Source organism: Somniosus microcephalus, unplaced genomic scaffold, assembly GCF_052327205.1.
Source record: "Somniosus microcephalus isolate GS21.2 unplaced genomic scaffold, FLI_Smic_1.0 unresolved_chr7, whole genome shotgun sequence".
In the NCBI taxonomy this organism is placed as follows: Eukaryota; Metazoa; Chordata; class Chondrichthyes; order Squaliformes; family Somniosidae; genus Somniosus; species Somniosus microcephalus.
The window spans coordinates 12,163,040-12,179,376 of record NW_028225185.1 but is presented as its reverse complement, the minus strand read 5'-3'; the positions used below and the strand labels follow the sequence as shown (position 1 = coordinate 12,179,376).

Sequence of the window (16,337 nt, the reverse complement as noted above, 5' to 3'; positions counted from 1 at the left end):
CGCATCCACCCGATCAAGCCCCCTCACAATCTTATATGTTTCGATAAGTTCGCCTCTCATTCTTCTGAATTCTAATGAGTAGAGGCCCAACCTACTCAACCTTACCTCATACGTCAACCCCCTCATCTCTGGAATCAACCGAGTGAACCTTCTCTGAACCGCCTTGAGAGCAAGTATACCTTTTCTTAAATATGGAAACCAAAACTGTACGCAGTATTCCAGGTGTGGCCTCACCAGTACCCTGTATAACTGCAGCAAGACTTCCCTGTTTTTATACTCCATCCCCCTTGCAATAAAAGCCAATATCTTGCAAACTTCGATCAGATCATCCCTTACATTTTCTAAGTTCCAGAGAATACCACCCTATCCTATCACTGTCCTGTGAGCCCATTCTACAACTGGAGGCGGATGTTGTGTGAGGGCACAATCATGACCAAATGGTCTGCCTACACTCACTGATCTGTGCTCGACCATCAATAATGTGCAGCTGGGTGAGGTCTCTCTTGCCTTACAGCACCCGCTGAACCGTGCCCCAGGAAAAAATGAAAGGTTTGCATTTCTCCAGCGCCTTTCACCACCTCAGGACGTCCCAAAGCGCTTTACAGCCAATTAAGTCCTTTTTGAAGTGCGCTCACTGTTGTAATGTAGGAACGCAGCAGCCAATTTACGCACAGCAAGCTCCCACAAGCAATGTGATAATGACCAGATCATCTGTTTTTAGTGATGTTGGTTGAGGGATAAATATTGGCCCCAGGACACCGGGGAGAACTCCCCCTGCTCTTCTTCCAATAGTGGCCGTGGGATCTTTTACATCCACCTGAGAGAGCAAACGGGGCCTCGGTTTAATGTCTGATCCGAAAGACGGCACCTCTGACAGTGCAGCGCTCCCTCAGTACTGCCCCTCCGAAAGTGCGGCACTCCCTCAGTACCGCCCCTCCGACAGTGCGGTGCTCCCTCAGTACCGCCCCTCCGACAGTGCGGCGCTCCCTCAGTACCGCCCCTCCGACAGTGCGGTCCCCCCTCAGTACTGCCCCTCCGACAGTGCAGCGCTCCCTCAGTACTGCCCCTCCGACAGTGCGGCGCTCCCTCAGTACTGCCCCTCCGACAGTGCGGCGCTCCCTCAGTACCGCCCCTCCGACAGTGCGGCGCTCCCTCAGTACCGCCCCTCCGACAGTGCGGTCCCCCCTCAGTACTGCCCCTCCGACAGTGCAGCGCTCCCTCAGTACTGCCCCTCCGACAGTGCGGCGCTCCCTCAGTACTGCCCCTCCGACAGTGCGGCGCTCCCTCAGTACTGCACCCTCCGACAGTGCGGCGCTCCCTCAGTACTGCCCCTCCGACAGTGCGGCGCTCCCTCAGTACTGCCCCTCCGACAGTGCGGCGCTCCCTCAGTGCTGCCCCTCCGACAGTGCGGCGCTCCCTCAGTACTGCCCCTCCGACAGTGCGGCGCTCCCTCAGTACTGCCCCTCCGACAGTGCGGCGCTCCCTCAGTACTGCACCCTCCGACAGTGCGGCGCTCCCTCAGTACTGCCCCTCCGACAGTGCAGCGCTCCCTCAGTACTGCCCCTCCGACAGTGCGGCGCTCCCTCAGCACTGCCCCTCCGACAGTGCGGCGCTTCCTCAGTACCGCCCCTCCGACAGCGCGGCGCTCCCTCAGTACTGCCCGACAGTGCAGCGCTCCCTCAGTACTGCCCCTCCGACAGTGCGGCGCTCCCTCAGTACTGCCCCTCCCACAGTGCAGCACTCCCTCAGTACGGCCCCTCCAACAGTGCGGCGCTCCCTCAGTACCACCCCTCCGACAGTGCGGCGCTCCCTCAGTACTGCCCCTCCGACACTGCGGCGCTCCCTCAGTACTGCCCCTCTGACAGTGCGACGCTCCCTCAGTACTGCCCCCCCGACAGGGCGGCGCTCCCTCAGTACTGGCACTGGGAGTGTCAGCCTGGATTTTGGGCTCAAGTGTCTGGAGTGGGACTCGAACCCACAATAGTCGGGAGGGGAAGAAAAATCCAATTAAATGAGGCTGCTTGTTGGTCAGTTTGACGTAACGATATCACAGAAAGTTGGGAGATCAAAGGGCACCAAATAGGGGCCAAACAATTGAGAGGCAAAACCCCCCTGCATAGCAACAAACTGCTAAATCAGTCACCTTACCTGGCAAAAGGAACGAGCTGGAAAACATACTGCTGGGAGCTTTGGGAGACGGGTAACTGGAAGACTCCCGAAACTCGTCGGAATTCTGCGACTGGGCGTAGACCTACGGAAGAAGAAGAAAAGGATTGGTACATTGCACAATCGCAGTTTTCAAAGACGACCCGCGGATCGCATAGAGTGTCGCTCGCGGGTCGTCTGGGGTTTGGAGCAGGCTTGTGACCTCTGCCCCTTAACCGGGCTCGTCTCTTGTACACAGCAAGATCCCACAAAAGGAATGAGCGGATAATCTGTTTTAGTGATTGATGTAATAAAACTCACTACGCACTTGGTTAGAGTATAAAGCAAGGCTTTAATCAACTTGTTTCAAAACATGGGAGGTCTAGTTGTACTTCACTAGTTCCTGTCTTACAAAATGTCCTGGGCAAGCTGGGCCCACGCCCGAGTATTTATACTCCTTGGATGGCACCACCAGCTGGCCGTCCAGTGTTATTTCATGAGTCTTTCTTCATGGATCCTAAGATTCATAACAGTGATGTTTGGATGAGGGATAAATATTGGCCCCAGGACACCAGGGGCCGGGGGGGGTGGGGTGGCGCGAGAACTCCCCCTGCACTTCTTCTAAATAGCGGCCATGGGATCTTATACGTCGACCCCAGATGGCCTCGGTTTAACGTTTCATTTGAAAGACGGCACCTCCGACAATGCAGCACTCCCTCCGTACCGGCACTGGGAGTCACAGAATCACAGAAACCCCACAGTGCAGATAGAGGCCATTTCGGCCCATCGAGCCTGCACCGACACATATCCCACCCGATCCCCGTAACCCCTACACCAACACATATCCCACCCTATCTCCGTAACCCCACACATTTTAATCCCCCTAACACTAAGGGTCAATTTATCATAGCCAATCAACCTAACCTGCACATCGTTGGACTGTGGGAGGAAACCGGAGCACCCGGAGGAAACCCACGCAAACTCCACACAGATAGCTACCCGAGGCCGGATTCAAACCCGGGTCCCTGGCGCTGTGAGGCAACAGTGCTAACCACTATGCCACCGTGCTGCGGTGGAGCACGGTGTCGGCCTGAGTTTCGTGCTGAAGTGTTTGAGGTGGGACCGGAGATCACGACCTTGGGTGCTACCCACCGAGCCATGGCTGACGAGTTACTGTGAGCAATTGGTCAGCTAGAGTTTAATTGTTGCATATTGCTATGCGCTTGTGCTCTCAGTTAGTTTGCAAACTTCCCTTGCAACTGCAAATAACCCGGCATCAGCCTCTGTGGAATGATAAGACTTTCTTTCTCTTTGTTCACACTTTAAAAAAAAAGAAAAACCTTGTTGATGGTAAATTGTATGTGAGCTGATCAAGCTGCAATAAATTTGACTAGAATAAATTTGCCTGTAATTAAAGTGTGACAGGAAATGCGTGCACCTCCCAAACCCGCCACCGCCATCATCTAGAAGGGCAAGGGCAGCAGGCGCATGGGAACGCCACCACCTCCAAGTTCCCCTCCGAGTCACACACCATCCCGACTTGGAAATTAATCAGCCGTTCCTTCATGTTCACAATTGAAATGTGAAAAGAGCCCAGCAGTACAAATCTAGCTCGTGTCCATCGAAACGTGGGTTAGGTCCAGCGAGTGCATTTGCAGCTGTGTGACAACTAGTGGTTACTGTCACTAGAGGCGGCAGCAACGGGATCGTTTTGAGGTGGGTAGCCCTCTCACCTCTGAGTCAGAAGGTTGTGGGTTCGGGAGACCCACTCCAGAGACTTGAGCACCAAAATCTAGGCTGACGTACCAGTGCCAGTACCGAGGGAGCGCCGCACTGTCGGAGGGGCAGTACCGAGGGAGCGCCGCACTGTCACAGTGCCAGTACCGAGGGAGCGCCGCACTGTCACAGTGCCAGTAGCGAGGGAGCCCTGCACTGTTGCAGTGCCAGTATAGAGGGAGCCCTGCACTGTCGCAGTGCCAGTACCGAGGGAGCCCTGCACTGTCGGAGGGGCAGTACTGAGGGAGCGCCGCACTGTCGCAGTGCCAGTACAGAGGGAGCGCTGCACTGTTGCAGTGCCAGTACCGAGGGAGCGCTGTATTGTCGGAGGGGCAGTACTGAGGGAGCCCTGCACTGTCGGAGGAGCAGTACTGAGGGAGCGCCGCACTGTCACAGTGCCAGTACCGAGGGAGCCCTGCACTGTCGGAGGTGCCGTCTTTCAGATGAGACGTTAAACCGAGGCCCCGTCTGCCCTCTCGGGTGGATGTAAAAGATCCCACGGTCACTATTGGAAGAAGAGCGGGGGGGGCGTTCTCCCCGGTGTCCTGGGGCCAATATTTATCCCTCAACCAACATCACTAAGATGGTCTGGTCATTATCACGTTGTGGTTTGTGGGAGCTTGCTGTGTTCAAATTGGCTGCAACTTTTCCTACAGTACAACTTTTCAAAAGTACTTCATTGGCTGTAAAGCGCTTTGGGACGTCCTGCGATTGTAGAAAGTAGCAAGTCCTTTCGTTTTTCTTTTGCTTTATATGCACTCTGACATGAATCCTGTTATTTGTGTGGAAATGACTTATGAAATAATACTGGGCGGCCTGCTGGTGGCGCTGTCCAGGGAGAGTATAAATACTCGGGCACGGGCCCAGCTTGCTCAGGGACATTCTTTAACAGGAACTAGTGAAGGACTCAACTAGATCTCCATGTTGTAAAACATGTTGATTAAAGCTTTGTTTAACGCTTAGATCAAGTGCCTAGTGGTTTTCTTACATCACACGCGACCTCACTTGGTCAGCCGAGCTGCTGAGGTTCAACGTTGCTGTGTTTGTTAACCTAATTTTTTACTGGGACCCACATGCTTCAGAGACGAGAGAGAGGGAGTACTACCCACAGTAAAAGCACTTTAAGATAATCGGCCGACTTTTAAGTGTATTGGCCCTAGTTTCCCCTGTGGCATATTGGTACCAATAGACCGAATAGGCCCAGTGACAGCGTTGATTTATTGAGGGGCTCCTGCCAGCACTGTGATTGCTTTGTAATTTAACAGTTCATGGAAAAGAAACCATTAATAAAATCTCTTTAAACTATAGAGCGAATTCCTAACATTCCCTCAATAAATACACTGCCCATTGTGGCAATGAGCCACCTAGACCAGCGCGAAGACCCACATAAGCACCAAATAACAGGGTTCAGCTTCTTCCAGACACAGTTATGTATATACGACAACACCTTGCATTGCTCTTTGATGTAATGTTTTCCTGACTGACCTGTTTGGACACCATTTACACCTTTGATTGCTGTGATTATCTCTCTGCCGAGGTGTGATAAATGGCAGTTAGAAAGATTACCTGTAAACATCTGACATTATTCTCTGACTATATAAGCTGTGTTTTTATGCATCTCTCCACTTCACCTGACGAAGGAGCAGCGCTCCGAAAGCTTGTGATTTCAAATGAAGCTGTTGGACTATAACCTGGTGTTGTGTGATTTCTTACATTTGTCCACCCCAGTCCAACACCGGCATCTCCACACCATGCATTTATACAGACACCTTTAACATAGTAAAACGTCCCAAGGTGCTTCACAGGAGCGATTATCAGACAAAATCTGACAGCGAGCCACATAAGGAGATATTAGTACGATAGCAAAATACTGCGGATGCCGGAAATTCGAAATAACAACAGAAAATGCTGGAAAAACTCAGCAGGCCAGGCAACATCCATGGAGAGAGAAATAGAGTCAACGTTTCAGGTCGAAACCCTTCGTCAGGACGGAGAGAAAACACAGGAAATGAAACAGATTAAAAGGCCAGATATTAGGAGACAGCTTGGCCAAAGAGGTCGGTTTTAAGGAGCGTCTTAAAGGAGGAGAGAGGCGGAGAGGTTTAGGGAGGGAATTCCAGAGCTCGGGGCCCCAGGCGGCTGAAGGCACGTCCGCCAATGGTGGAGCGATGGAAATCGGGGGATGCATGAGAGGCCAGAATTGGAGGAGCGCAGAGATCTCGGGGAGGTTGTAGGGGCCGGAGGAGGTTACAGAGATAGGGAGAGGGGGAGCGAGGCCGTGGAGGGGATTCGAACACAAGAATGGAGCACGGGTGGGTGATGGGTGAGCGGGACTCGGTGCGAGTTAGGACACGGGGCGGCAGAGTTTTGGATCCGGTTCAGTTGATGCTCAGTTGTGAATTAGCGGACTTCAGCGGAGGTGCTGATGTATCCTTGGGCTCGAGATGGCGGTGGGGGGGGGGCACGGGGGGGTGAACAGAACAAAATAATCACTCGGGGGGTTCCTGCTCCTGACTGCTCTCCAGGGACCCCCCTGCTAGAAAGTGCACACGTGTGGACGTGTGAAGGCAGGATTCAGCTCAGCTGTGATGCCCCTTGCAGGTGAATAGCCTCGGTCACGACTCATTGTTCAGGCTCAGGCACAGAGAGCGTCTACTTGGGCACGGATCCAGAGGCCCCAGTGCTCTCAGGAGAGAAGGAGCGGGGGGGAGAAAACAATTTGGCATCCAAAAAAAAAGAAAAAAATAATGACTGATAGGACAGGGAAGAGTTTGACATAATACAAGTTGGAGCTGGATGGGAATTAAAGGGCGCTGCTTTAACTTTGGATTCAGGAGTGGTTCATGCTGTATGCACCGTGCCAGGATATGCACTGGCGGCAGTCTCTCTGACTCCAGAGCTGTCAGCCATTTCATCAAAAGATGCTTTTATTCCTGGCAACCACTCAGCCCGACGCTTCCGCCCACTCCACACAGAGCAGCAGCCACGGGGAACCGTCGGGCCGTTTAACAATTCCGTCCCATGTAGATCGGTGGGTAACTGCAGCATTCGCGGAGCCAGCCAGCCCCCCCTGTGGCACAGGTGAGCCCCCCCCCCACCCCCCGCCCACCCCCCCATCCCAGTCTGTGCTGGCTCAGTAGTAAGAGACGCAATAAGCTTCGGCCAAGGGTCAGGGAGCGGGGATTGGGCAGGGGGGCTTGGGGGGTGGGGGGGAAGAGAGAGTGTGAGAGCGAGAGTGATGGTTAGTGAGTGTGAGGTGAGTAAGAGTGTGAGAGAGTGAGGGTAAGAGAGTGTGAATGAGAGAGAGAGAGTATGAGAGTGAGAGAATGAGAGAGAGTGTAAGAGTGAGAGTGAGAGAGTGAATGAGACACAGTGGAAGAGAGTGAGAGTGAATGAGAGAGTGAGAGAGAGTGAATGAGAAAGAGAGAGTATGAGAGTGAGAGTGTGAATGAAAGAGTGAGAGTGTGAGAGAGAGAGAGAGAGAGAGCGAATGAGAAAGAGTATGAGAGAGTGAAAGAGAGAGAGTGAGTGTGAGAGAAAGAGAGAGTATGAGAGAGTGAATGAGAGAAAGAGAGAGTGTAAGAGTGAGCGAGAGTGAGCGAGAGTGAGAGAATGAGCGAGAGTGAGAGAATGAGCGAGAGTGAGAGAGAGCAAGTTTGGCAGGGAGAGAGAATGTGGGCGAGTGCGATGAGAACGAGGTGACTGTGAGTGCGAGTGAAACAATTGTTAATAATGGGTCTGAGGCCTGTTTACTAACTAAGAATATAAAAGCAGCCCAGTGCAGCAGAAACACGGATAAACATTTTACAGGAACAGGGCCTTGCCCAATAAGAACTTGAGTTTCTCCAGCACCTTTCACCACCTCAGGACGTCCCAAGGCGCTTCACAGCCAATGAAGTACTTTTTTTGAAGTGTGGTCACTGTTGTAATGTGGGAAACACGGCAGCCAATTTGCGCACAGCAAGCTCCCACAAACAGCAATGTGATAATGACCAGATCATCTGTTTTAATGACATTGATTGAGAGATAAATATTGGCCCCAGGACACCGGGGAGAACTCCCCATGTTCTTTTTCCAATAGTGGCCGTGGGACATTTTATGCCTACCTCAGAGGGCAGACGGGGCCTGGGTTTGATGTCTCATCGGAAAGACGGCATCTCCGAAAGCGCAGCGCTCCCTCTGTACTGCCCCTCTGACATGCGGCACTCCCTCAGTACTGCCCCTCCGACAGTGCAGCGCTCCCTCAGTTCTGCCCCTCCGACAGTGCGGCGCTCCCTCAGTACTGCCCCTCCCTCGGTACTGCCCCTCCGACAGTGCAGCGCTCCCTCAGTGCTGCCCCTCCGACAGTGCGGCACTCCCTCAGTACTGCTCCTCCGACAGTGTGGCGCTTCCTCAGTACTGCCCCTCCGACAGTGTGGCGCTCCCTCAGTACTGCCGCTCCGACAGTGCGGCGCTTCCTCAGTACTGCCCCTCCGACAGTGCGGCGCTCCCTCAGTACTGGCCCTCCGATAGTGCGGCGCTCCCTCAGTACCGCCCCTCCGACAGTGCGGCGCTCCCTCAGTACCGCCCCTCCGACAGTGCGGTGCTCCCTCAGTACTGCCCCTCCGACAGTGCGGCGCTCCCTCAGTACTGCTCCTCCGACAGTGTGGCGCTCCCTCAGTACTGCCCCTCCGCCAGTGCGGTGCTCCCTCAGTACCGCCCCTCTGACAGTGCGGCGCTCCCTCAGTACTGCCCCTCCGACAGTGCGGCGCTCCCTCAGTACTGCCCCTCCGACAGTGCGGCGCTCCCTCAGTACTGCCCCTCTGACAGTGCGGCGCTCCCTCAGTACTGCCCCTCCGACAGTGCGGCGCTCCCTCAGTACTGCCCCTCCGACAGTGCGGCGCTCCCTCAGTACCGACCCTCCGACAGTGCGGCGCTCCCTCAGTACTGCCCCTCCGACAGTGCGGCGCTCCCTCAGTACTGCCCCTCCGACAGTGCGGCGCTCCCTCAGTACTGCCCCTCCGACAGTGCGGCGCTCCCTCAGTACCGACCCTCTGACAGTGCGGCGCTCCCTCAGCACTGGCACTGGGAGTGTCGGCCTAGATTTTGTGCTCAAGTTTCTGGAGTGGGACTCGAACCCACGACCTTCCGATTCTGAGCCAGAGAGTGCTACCCACTGAGGCACGGCTGACACTACGGCACCGCCCACCTAGACTGAGCTGTACTGCACGTCTTATATTACTGGCTGTAACAACATCAAATAACCTGTACTGGTGTTCACTGTGTCCTAGCATCATCGTGCCCTGGGATCATTCCATGCCAAGCAGCATCGCAATCGGTTAACCACTTACAGTAATTACAAACCTGTTCTACCGCAAAGATTGTATTCGTAATGGAGAATGTAAAAAGAAAGAAATGGCATTTCTCCAGCGCCTATAAAGATTCTGGGACAGTTCCCATGGATTGGAGGGTAGCTAACGTTACCCCCGCTATTCAAAAAAGGTGGTAGAGAGAAAATGGGGAATTACAGACCGGTAAGCCTGACATCGGTAGTGGGGAAAATGCTAGAGTCCATTATAAAAGATGTAATAGCAGAGCACTTGGAAAACAGTGACAGGATCGGACAAAGTCAACATGGATTTACAAAAGGTAAATCGTGCTTGACTAATCTACTGGAATTTTTTGAGGATGTAACTGGTAGAATAGATAAGGGAGAACCAGTGGATGTGGTGTATTTGGACTTTCAGAAGGCTTTCGATAAGGTCCCGCATAAGAGATTAGCGTGTAAAGTTAAGGCACATGGGATTGGGGGCAAGGTACTGACTTGGATAGAGAACTGGTTGGCAGACAGGAAGCAAAGAGTTGAATAAACGGCTCTTTTTCCGAGTGGCAGGCAGTGACTAGTGGGGTACCGCAGGGATCGGTCCTAGGACCCCAGCTATTCACAATATATATTAATGATCTAGACGAGGGAACTAGATGTAATATCTCCAAGTTTGCAGATGACACAAAGCTGGGTGGGCGTGTCTGCTGTGAGGAGGATGCCGAGAAACTCCAGGATGATTTGGACAGGTTGGGTGATTGGGCAGATGCATGGCAGATGCAGTATAACGTGGATAAATGTGAGATTATCCACTTTGGTGGCAAAAACAGGAAGGCAGATTATTATCTGAACGGCAATAGATTGGGAGATGGGAAGTGCAACGAGACCTGGGTGTCCTTGTGCACCAGTCGCTGAAGATAAGCATGCAGGTGCAGCAGGCGGTTAAGAAGGCAAATGGTATGTTGGCCTTCGTAGCGAGAGGATTCGAGTACAGGAGCAATGATGTCTTGCTGCAGTTGTACAAGGCCTTGGTGAGACCACACCTTGAGTATTGTGTGCAGTTTTGGTCACCTTATCTGAGGAAGGATGTCCTTGCCATGGAGGGAGTGCAGCGAAGATTCACCAGACTGATACCTGGGATGGCAGGAATGACGTATGAGGAGAGATTGGGTCGATTGGGCTTATACTCGCTGGAGTTTAGAAGAATGAGAGGGGATCTCATTGAAACTTATAAAATTCTAACAGGACTGGACAGACTAGATGCAGGAAGGATGTTCCTGATGGCGGGGGAGTCCAGAACCAGGGGTCACAGTCTAAGGATAAGGGGTCGGCCATTTAGGACAGAGATGAGGAGGAATTTCTTCACCCAGAGAGTGGTGAACCTGTGGAATTCTCTACCACACAAGGCAGTTGAGGCCAATTCATTAAATATATTCAAGAAGGAGTTAGGTATATTTCTTAAGGCTAAAGAGATCAAGGGATATGGGGAGAAGACAGGGACAGGGTACTGAATTTGGATGATCGGCCATGATCTCATTGAATGGCGGAACAGGCTCGAGGGGGCCGAACGGCTTACTCCTGCTCCTATCTTCTATGTTTCTATGTTTCACGACCTCAGGACGTCCCAAAGCGCTTTACAGCCAATGAAGTACTTTTAAAAAAGAAGAAAATGCAAAATACTGCGGACGCTGGAAATCTGAAATAAAAAACAGAAACGCTGAAAAGACTCGGCAGCATCGACGACCTTTCGTCAGAACTCTCCACCCTTAACTGGTAATTAGTGGCACTCCCACTGCGCTGGCGAAAGCTCGTCGACCCGAGACGTTAACTCGGTTTCTCGCTCCGCAGATGCTGCCCGACCCGGCTGAGCGTTCCCAGCGGGTTTTTTTTTTGGTTTGACGTGCCGTCGCTGTTGCAATGTAGCAAGGAGAGAGACTTTGGCAGGGGGACTCAGGACGGGCGCGTGTGCGCGGACAAACCGCACTGCAGCTGCCGCAACTCAAAGCGCTTCGCACCAGTGTACGGAAGAACAGGCCCGTTGAACAGAATGAAAACCCTCGGCTTTTCCGAGCGGATTCGCAGATACCGAGGGGGCAGGTTTGGAACACATGCTTCATATGAACATAATAATTGGGAGCAGGAGTGGGCCATTCGGCCCCTTGAGCCTGTTCCACCATAGAAACATAGAACATAGAGAAATGGGAGCAAGAGTAGGCCATTCGGCCCTTCGAGCCTGCTCCGCCATTCAATATGATCGTGGCTGATCCTCTATCTCAATACCATATTCCCGCTCTCTCCCCATACCCTTTTTGTGTCTAGAAATCTATCTCTCTCCTTCTCAAATATATTCAGTGACTTGGCCTCCACAGCCTTCTGTGGTAGAGAATTCCACAGGTTCACCACCCTCTGAGTGAAGAAATTCCTCCTCATCTCGGTCCTAGATGTCCTACCCCGTATCCTGAGACTGTGACACCTCGTTCTAGACCCCCCCAGCCAGGGGAAACATCCTCCCTGTATCCAGTCTGTCTAGCCCTGTCAGAATTTTATACGTTTCAATGCGATCCCCTCTCATTCAATAAGATCATGGCTGATCATCGACCTCAGCTCCACTTTCCCGCCCGATCCCCATATCCCTCGATTCCCGAGAGTCCAAAAATCTATCGATCTCAGCCTTGAATATACTCAACGACTGAGCCTCCACAGCCCTCTGGGGCAGAGAATTCCAAAGATTCACCGCCCTCTGAGTGAAGAAATTCCTCTCATCTCAGTCCTCAATGGCCGACCCCTTATCCTGAGACTGTGACCCCTGGTTCTAGACTCTCCAGCCAGGGGGAAACATCCTCTCAGCCTCTACCCTGTCAATCCCCCTCAGAATCTTGTATGTTTCAATGAGATCACCTCTCATTCTTCTAAACTCCAGAGAGTATCGGCCCATTCTACACAATCTCTCCTCATAGGACAACCCTCTCATCCCAGGAATCAATCTAGTGAACCTTCGCTGCACCGCCTCCAAGGCAAGTATATCCTTCCTTAGATAAGGAGACCAAAACTGTGCACAGTACTCCAGGTGTGGTCTCACCAAGGCCCTGTACAATTGTAGCAAGACTTCCTCACTCTTATACTCCAACCCCCTCGCAATAAAGGCCAACATGCCATTCGCCTTCCTTATTGCTTGCTGTACCTGCGTGCTAGCTTTCTGTGTTTCTTGCACGAGGACACCCAAATCTCTCTGGACACCAACATTTGAAAGTTTCTCACCATTTAAAAAATATTCTGTTTTTCTATTCTTCAGAGAAGATTCACCAGGTTAATTCTTGAGATGAAGGGGTTGTCTTATGAGGAAAGGTTGAGCAGGTTGGGCCGATACTCATTGGGGTTTAGAAGAATGAGAGGTGATCTTATTGAAACATGTAAGATTCTGAGGGGGCTCGACAGGGTAGATGCGGAGAGGATGTTTCCCCTCCGTGGGGAAATCTAGAACTCGGGGCACAGTTTCACACTAAGGGATCGCCCTTTTAAGACTGAGATGAGGAGGAATTTCTTCTCTCAGAGGGCGGTGAATCTTTGGAATTCTCTGCCCCAGAGAGCTGTGGAGGCTGGGTCATTGAATATATTCAAGGCGGAGACTGACAGATATTTGAACTACAGGGGAGTGAAAGGTTATGGGGATCGGGCGGGAAAGTGGAGTTGAGGTTGAAGATCAGCCATGATCTCATTGAATGGCGGAGCAGGTTCGAGGGGCCGAATGGCCGACTCCTACTCCTGTTTCTTATGTTCTTATCAAAGTGAACGACCTCACATTTCCCCACGTTATACTCCATCTGCCAGCTTACTGGCCCACTCACTTAACCTGTCCGTATCCCCTTGCAGGCTCTTCGCGTCCTCCTCACAAGCTTACTTTCCCACCGACGGGGCGATCCCCTCTTCACCCGAGAGGTACGCACTGTCCAACAGGATGGCGGGCGGGAGTGGGAACACTGGCCGATTTGCCCCCCCCCCCCCCCGCCCCGCTACTGCCATCAGCCAGCTCATCACCGCACGGAGTGGGGTCGGGGAGGGGTGCGCGAGTGAATCGAACCTGGGACGCTCTCGGATGGCAGGGGTAGGAGATCCAAATTCGACGTTTGCACCATTCTCTTTGCCACCACCCGCTCCCACCCCCTGCCACCCAGACTTCAGCGAGTCCACCTCTCCACTCCTTAAAAAAAATCAGAGTGTGTTGGGCGGCGTTGCAAGTGAAAGGAACTCCCCCAGCAGGGCTGCACTGCTGTCAGGAACCGCACATCAAAGTCACTCCCAGCTTCTGATGTGGTTTCAGCTCCTTTAACACAGCCATATGGAGCTCATAAAAATTAGCCCGTGGAATGTCAGAGGGAGGCTTCATTACTGAAAGCTGTGAAATGCCCAGTCTGGATCACATGCAATGTCATTTTAAACACACTCCATTGGGGAGCATTTCCATCGTTAGAAATGTCTCTTTTTTTACACCCTTCATCAATTTACTCCTCGCCCTCCATCACCTACTCCTCCCCCGTCTCCCCTCCCTTCCCCCTCCTTCTCCCCCTTTCTCTCTCCTTCTCCCCTCTCTCCGCCTCCCCTCCCTCTCCTCCCCTCCCTCTTCCCTCTCCTCCCCCCCTCCTCCTCCCCCCTCTTCTCTCTCCTCCCTCTTCCCCTCCCTCTCTCTCTCCTCCCTCTCTCTCTCCTCCCCCTCTCTCTCTCCTCCCTCTTCCCCTCCCCTCCCCCTCTCTCTCCTCCTCCCCCTCTCTCTCTCCTCCCCCTCTCTCCTCCCCCTCTCTCTCTCCTCCCTCTTCCCCTCCCTCTCCTCCTCTCTCGCTCCTCCCTCTCTCTCCTCCCTCTCTCGCTCCTCCCCTCTCTCCTCCTCCTCCTCTCTCCTCCTCTCTCTCCTCCCCCTCTCCTCCTCCCCCTCTCCTCCTCCCCCTCTCTCTCGCTTCTCCCTCTCTCCTCCTCCCTCCTCCCTCTCTCCTCCTCCCCTCTCTCTCTCTCCTCCTCCTCCCCCACTCTCCTCCCTCTCTCTCCTCCCTCTGCCCCTCCCTCTCTCTCCTCCTCCCCCTCTCTCTCTCCTCCCCCTCTCTCCTCCCCCTCTCTCTCTCCTCCCTCTTCCCCTCCCTCTCCTCCTCTCTCGCTCCTCCCTCTCTCTCCTCCCTCTCTCGCTCCTCCCCTCTCTCTCCTCCTCCTCCTCTCTCCTCCTCTCTCTCCTCCCCCTCTCCTCCTCCCCCTCTCCTCCTCCCCCTCTCTCTCGCTTCTCCCTCTCTCCTCCTCCCTCCTCCCTCTCTCCTCCTCCCCTCTCTCTCTCCTCCCTCCTCCTCCCCTCTCTCTCCTCCTCCTCCCCCTCTCCTCCCCCTCCCCCTCTCCTCCCCCTCTCCTCCCTCTTCCCCTCCCTCTCTCTCCTCCTCCTCCCCCTCTCCTCCTCCTCTCTCTCCTCCCTCCTCCTCCTCTCTCTCCTCCTCCCCTCTCTCCTCCTCCCCTCTCTCCTCCTCCCCTCTCTCCTCCTCCTCCTCTCTCCTCCTCCCCCTCTCTCTTCCTCCTCTTCCCTTCCCCTTCTCCTCCTCCCTCCCTCTCTCTCCTCCTCCACCATAGAAACATAGAACATAGAAAAATAGGATCAGTTGGCCATTCGGTCCCTCGAGCCTGCTCCGCCATTCAATGAAATCATGGCTGATCATCCAAATTCAGTACCCTGTCCCTGCTTTCTCCCCATGCCCCTTGATCCCTTTAACCTTAAGAAATATATCCAACTCCTTCTTGAATATATTTAATGAATTTGCCTCAACTGCCTTCTGTGGTAGAGAATTCCACAGGTTCACCACTCTCTGGGTGAAGAAATTCCTCCTCATTTCAGTCCTAAATGGCTTACCCCTTATCCTTAGACTGTGACCCCTGGTTCTGGACTCCCCCGCCATCGGGAACATCCTTCCTGCATCTAGTCTGTCTAGTCCTGTTAGAATTTTATAAGTTTCAATGAGATCCCCTCTCATTCTTCTAAACTCCAGCGAATATAGCCTAATCGACCCAATCTCTCCTCATACGTCATTCCTGCTATCCCAGGTATCAGTCTGGTGAATCTTCGCTGCACTCTCTCCATGGCAAGAACATCCTTCCTCAGATAAGGCGACCAAAATTGCACACAATACTCAAGATGTGGTCTCACCAAGGCCCTGTACAACTGCAGCAAGACATCCTTGCTCCTGTACTCAAACCCTCTTGCTACGAAGGCCAACATACCATTTGCCTTCTTAACCGCCTGCTGCACCTGCATGCTTACCTTCAACGACTGGTGCACAAGGACACCCAGGTCTTGTTGCACTTCCCCTTTTCCCAATCTATTGCCATTCAGATAATAATCTGCCTTCCTGTTTTTGCCACCAAAGTGGATAACCTCGCATTTATCCACATTATACTGCATTTGCCATGCATCTGCCCAATCACCCAACCTGTCCAAATCATACATATACGAACATAGGAATTCAGAGCAGGAGGAGGCCACTTGGCCCCTCGAGCCTGCTCCACCATTCAATAAGATCATGGCTGATCCGATTACTCCACAATCCCGCCTACCCCCGATAACCTTTCACCCCCTTTGCTTATCAAGAATCTATCGACCTCTGCTTTAAGAATATTCAAAGACTCTGCTTCCACCGCCCTCTGAGGGAGAGAGTTCCAAAGACTCAGGACCCTCCGAGAGAAAAAATGTCTCCTCATCTCTGTTTTACACGGGTGACCCCTTGGGGGAGAAATTCAGTATTGCCCCGTTTGGGGCGCGATTACCAGCCGGGCGCAAAGTTTAGCGCCTGGCGCTAATTATCGCCTCCGACTGCAAACTTGGCCTCTATCGCCCCTGGAGGTGATTGGAGCGCTAAATCAGACGCTACACACCTCTCTTAAGGCGCTAACGCCGAGGAGCGAGGCGCTACCTCAGAGCGCTGGCGAAGCTCATGTGATGTCAGTCAGCAATGGAACACAGACGCACTGGCGCCGGCCAGTTCTTAAAGGGGAGGGTCGATCTTGCTCTCCATCCACACCCTGCTCATTGCAGCCTTGAATCCCGACCTGGAGAGACCTGTACATCGAATCTGCTGGAAAGAACAATGGAGAG

The 16,337-nt window shown here is 53.2% G+C and overlaps 1 protein-coding gene across 2 annotated transcripts in view; it reads right to left on the bottom strand.

Annotated features, from left to right (window-relative positions):
• Nucleotides 1-16,337, bottom strand: part of LOC147086540 (transcription factor 12-like) — a 233,789-nt gene that overhangs the window by 119,842 nt on the left and 97,610 nt on the right. For both annotated transcript variants that reach the window (XM_085978654.1, XM_085978655.1), the window contains exon 2: nucleotides 2,149-2,251. In XM_085978654.1, coding sequence (XP_085834780.1) covers nucleotides 2,149-2,176 — 28 coding nt within the window. In that variant the 5' untranslated portion in view covers nucleotides 2,177-2,251. The remainder of the gene's footprint in view (nucleotides 1-2,148; nucleotides 2,252-16,337) is intronic.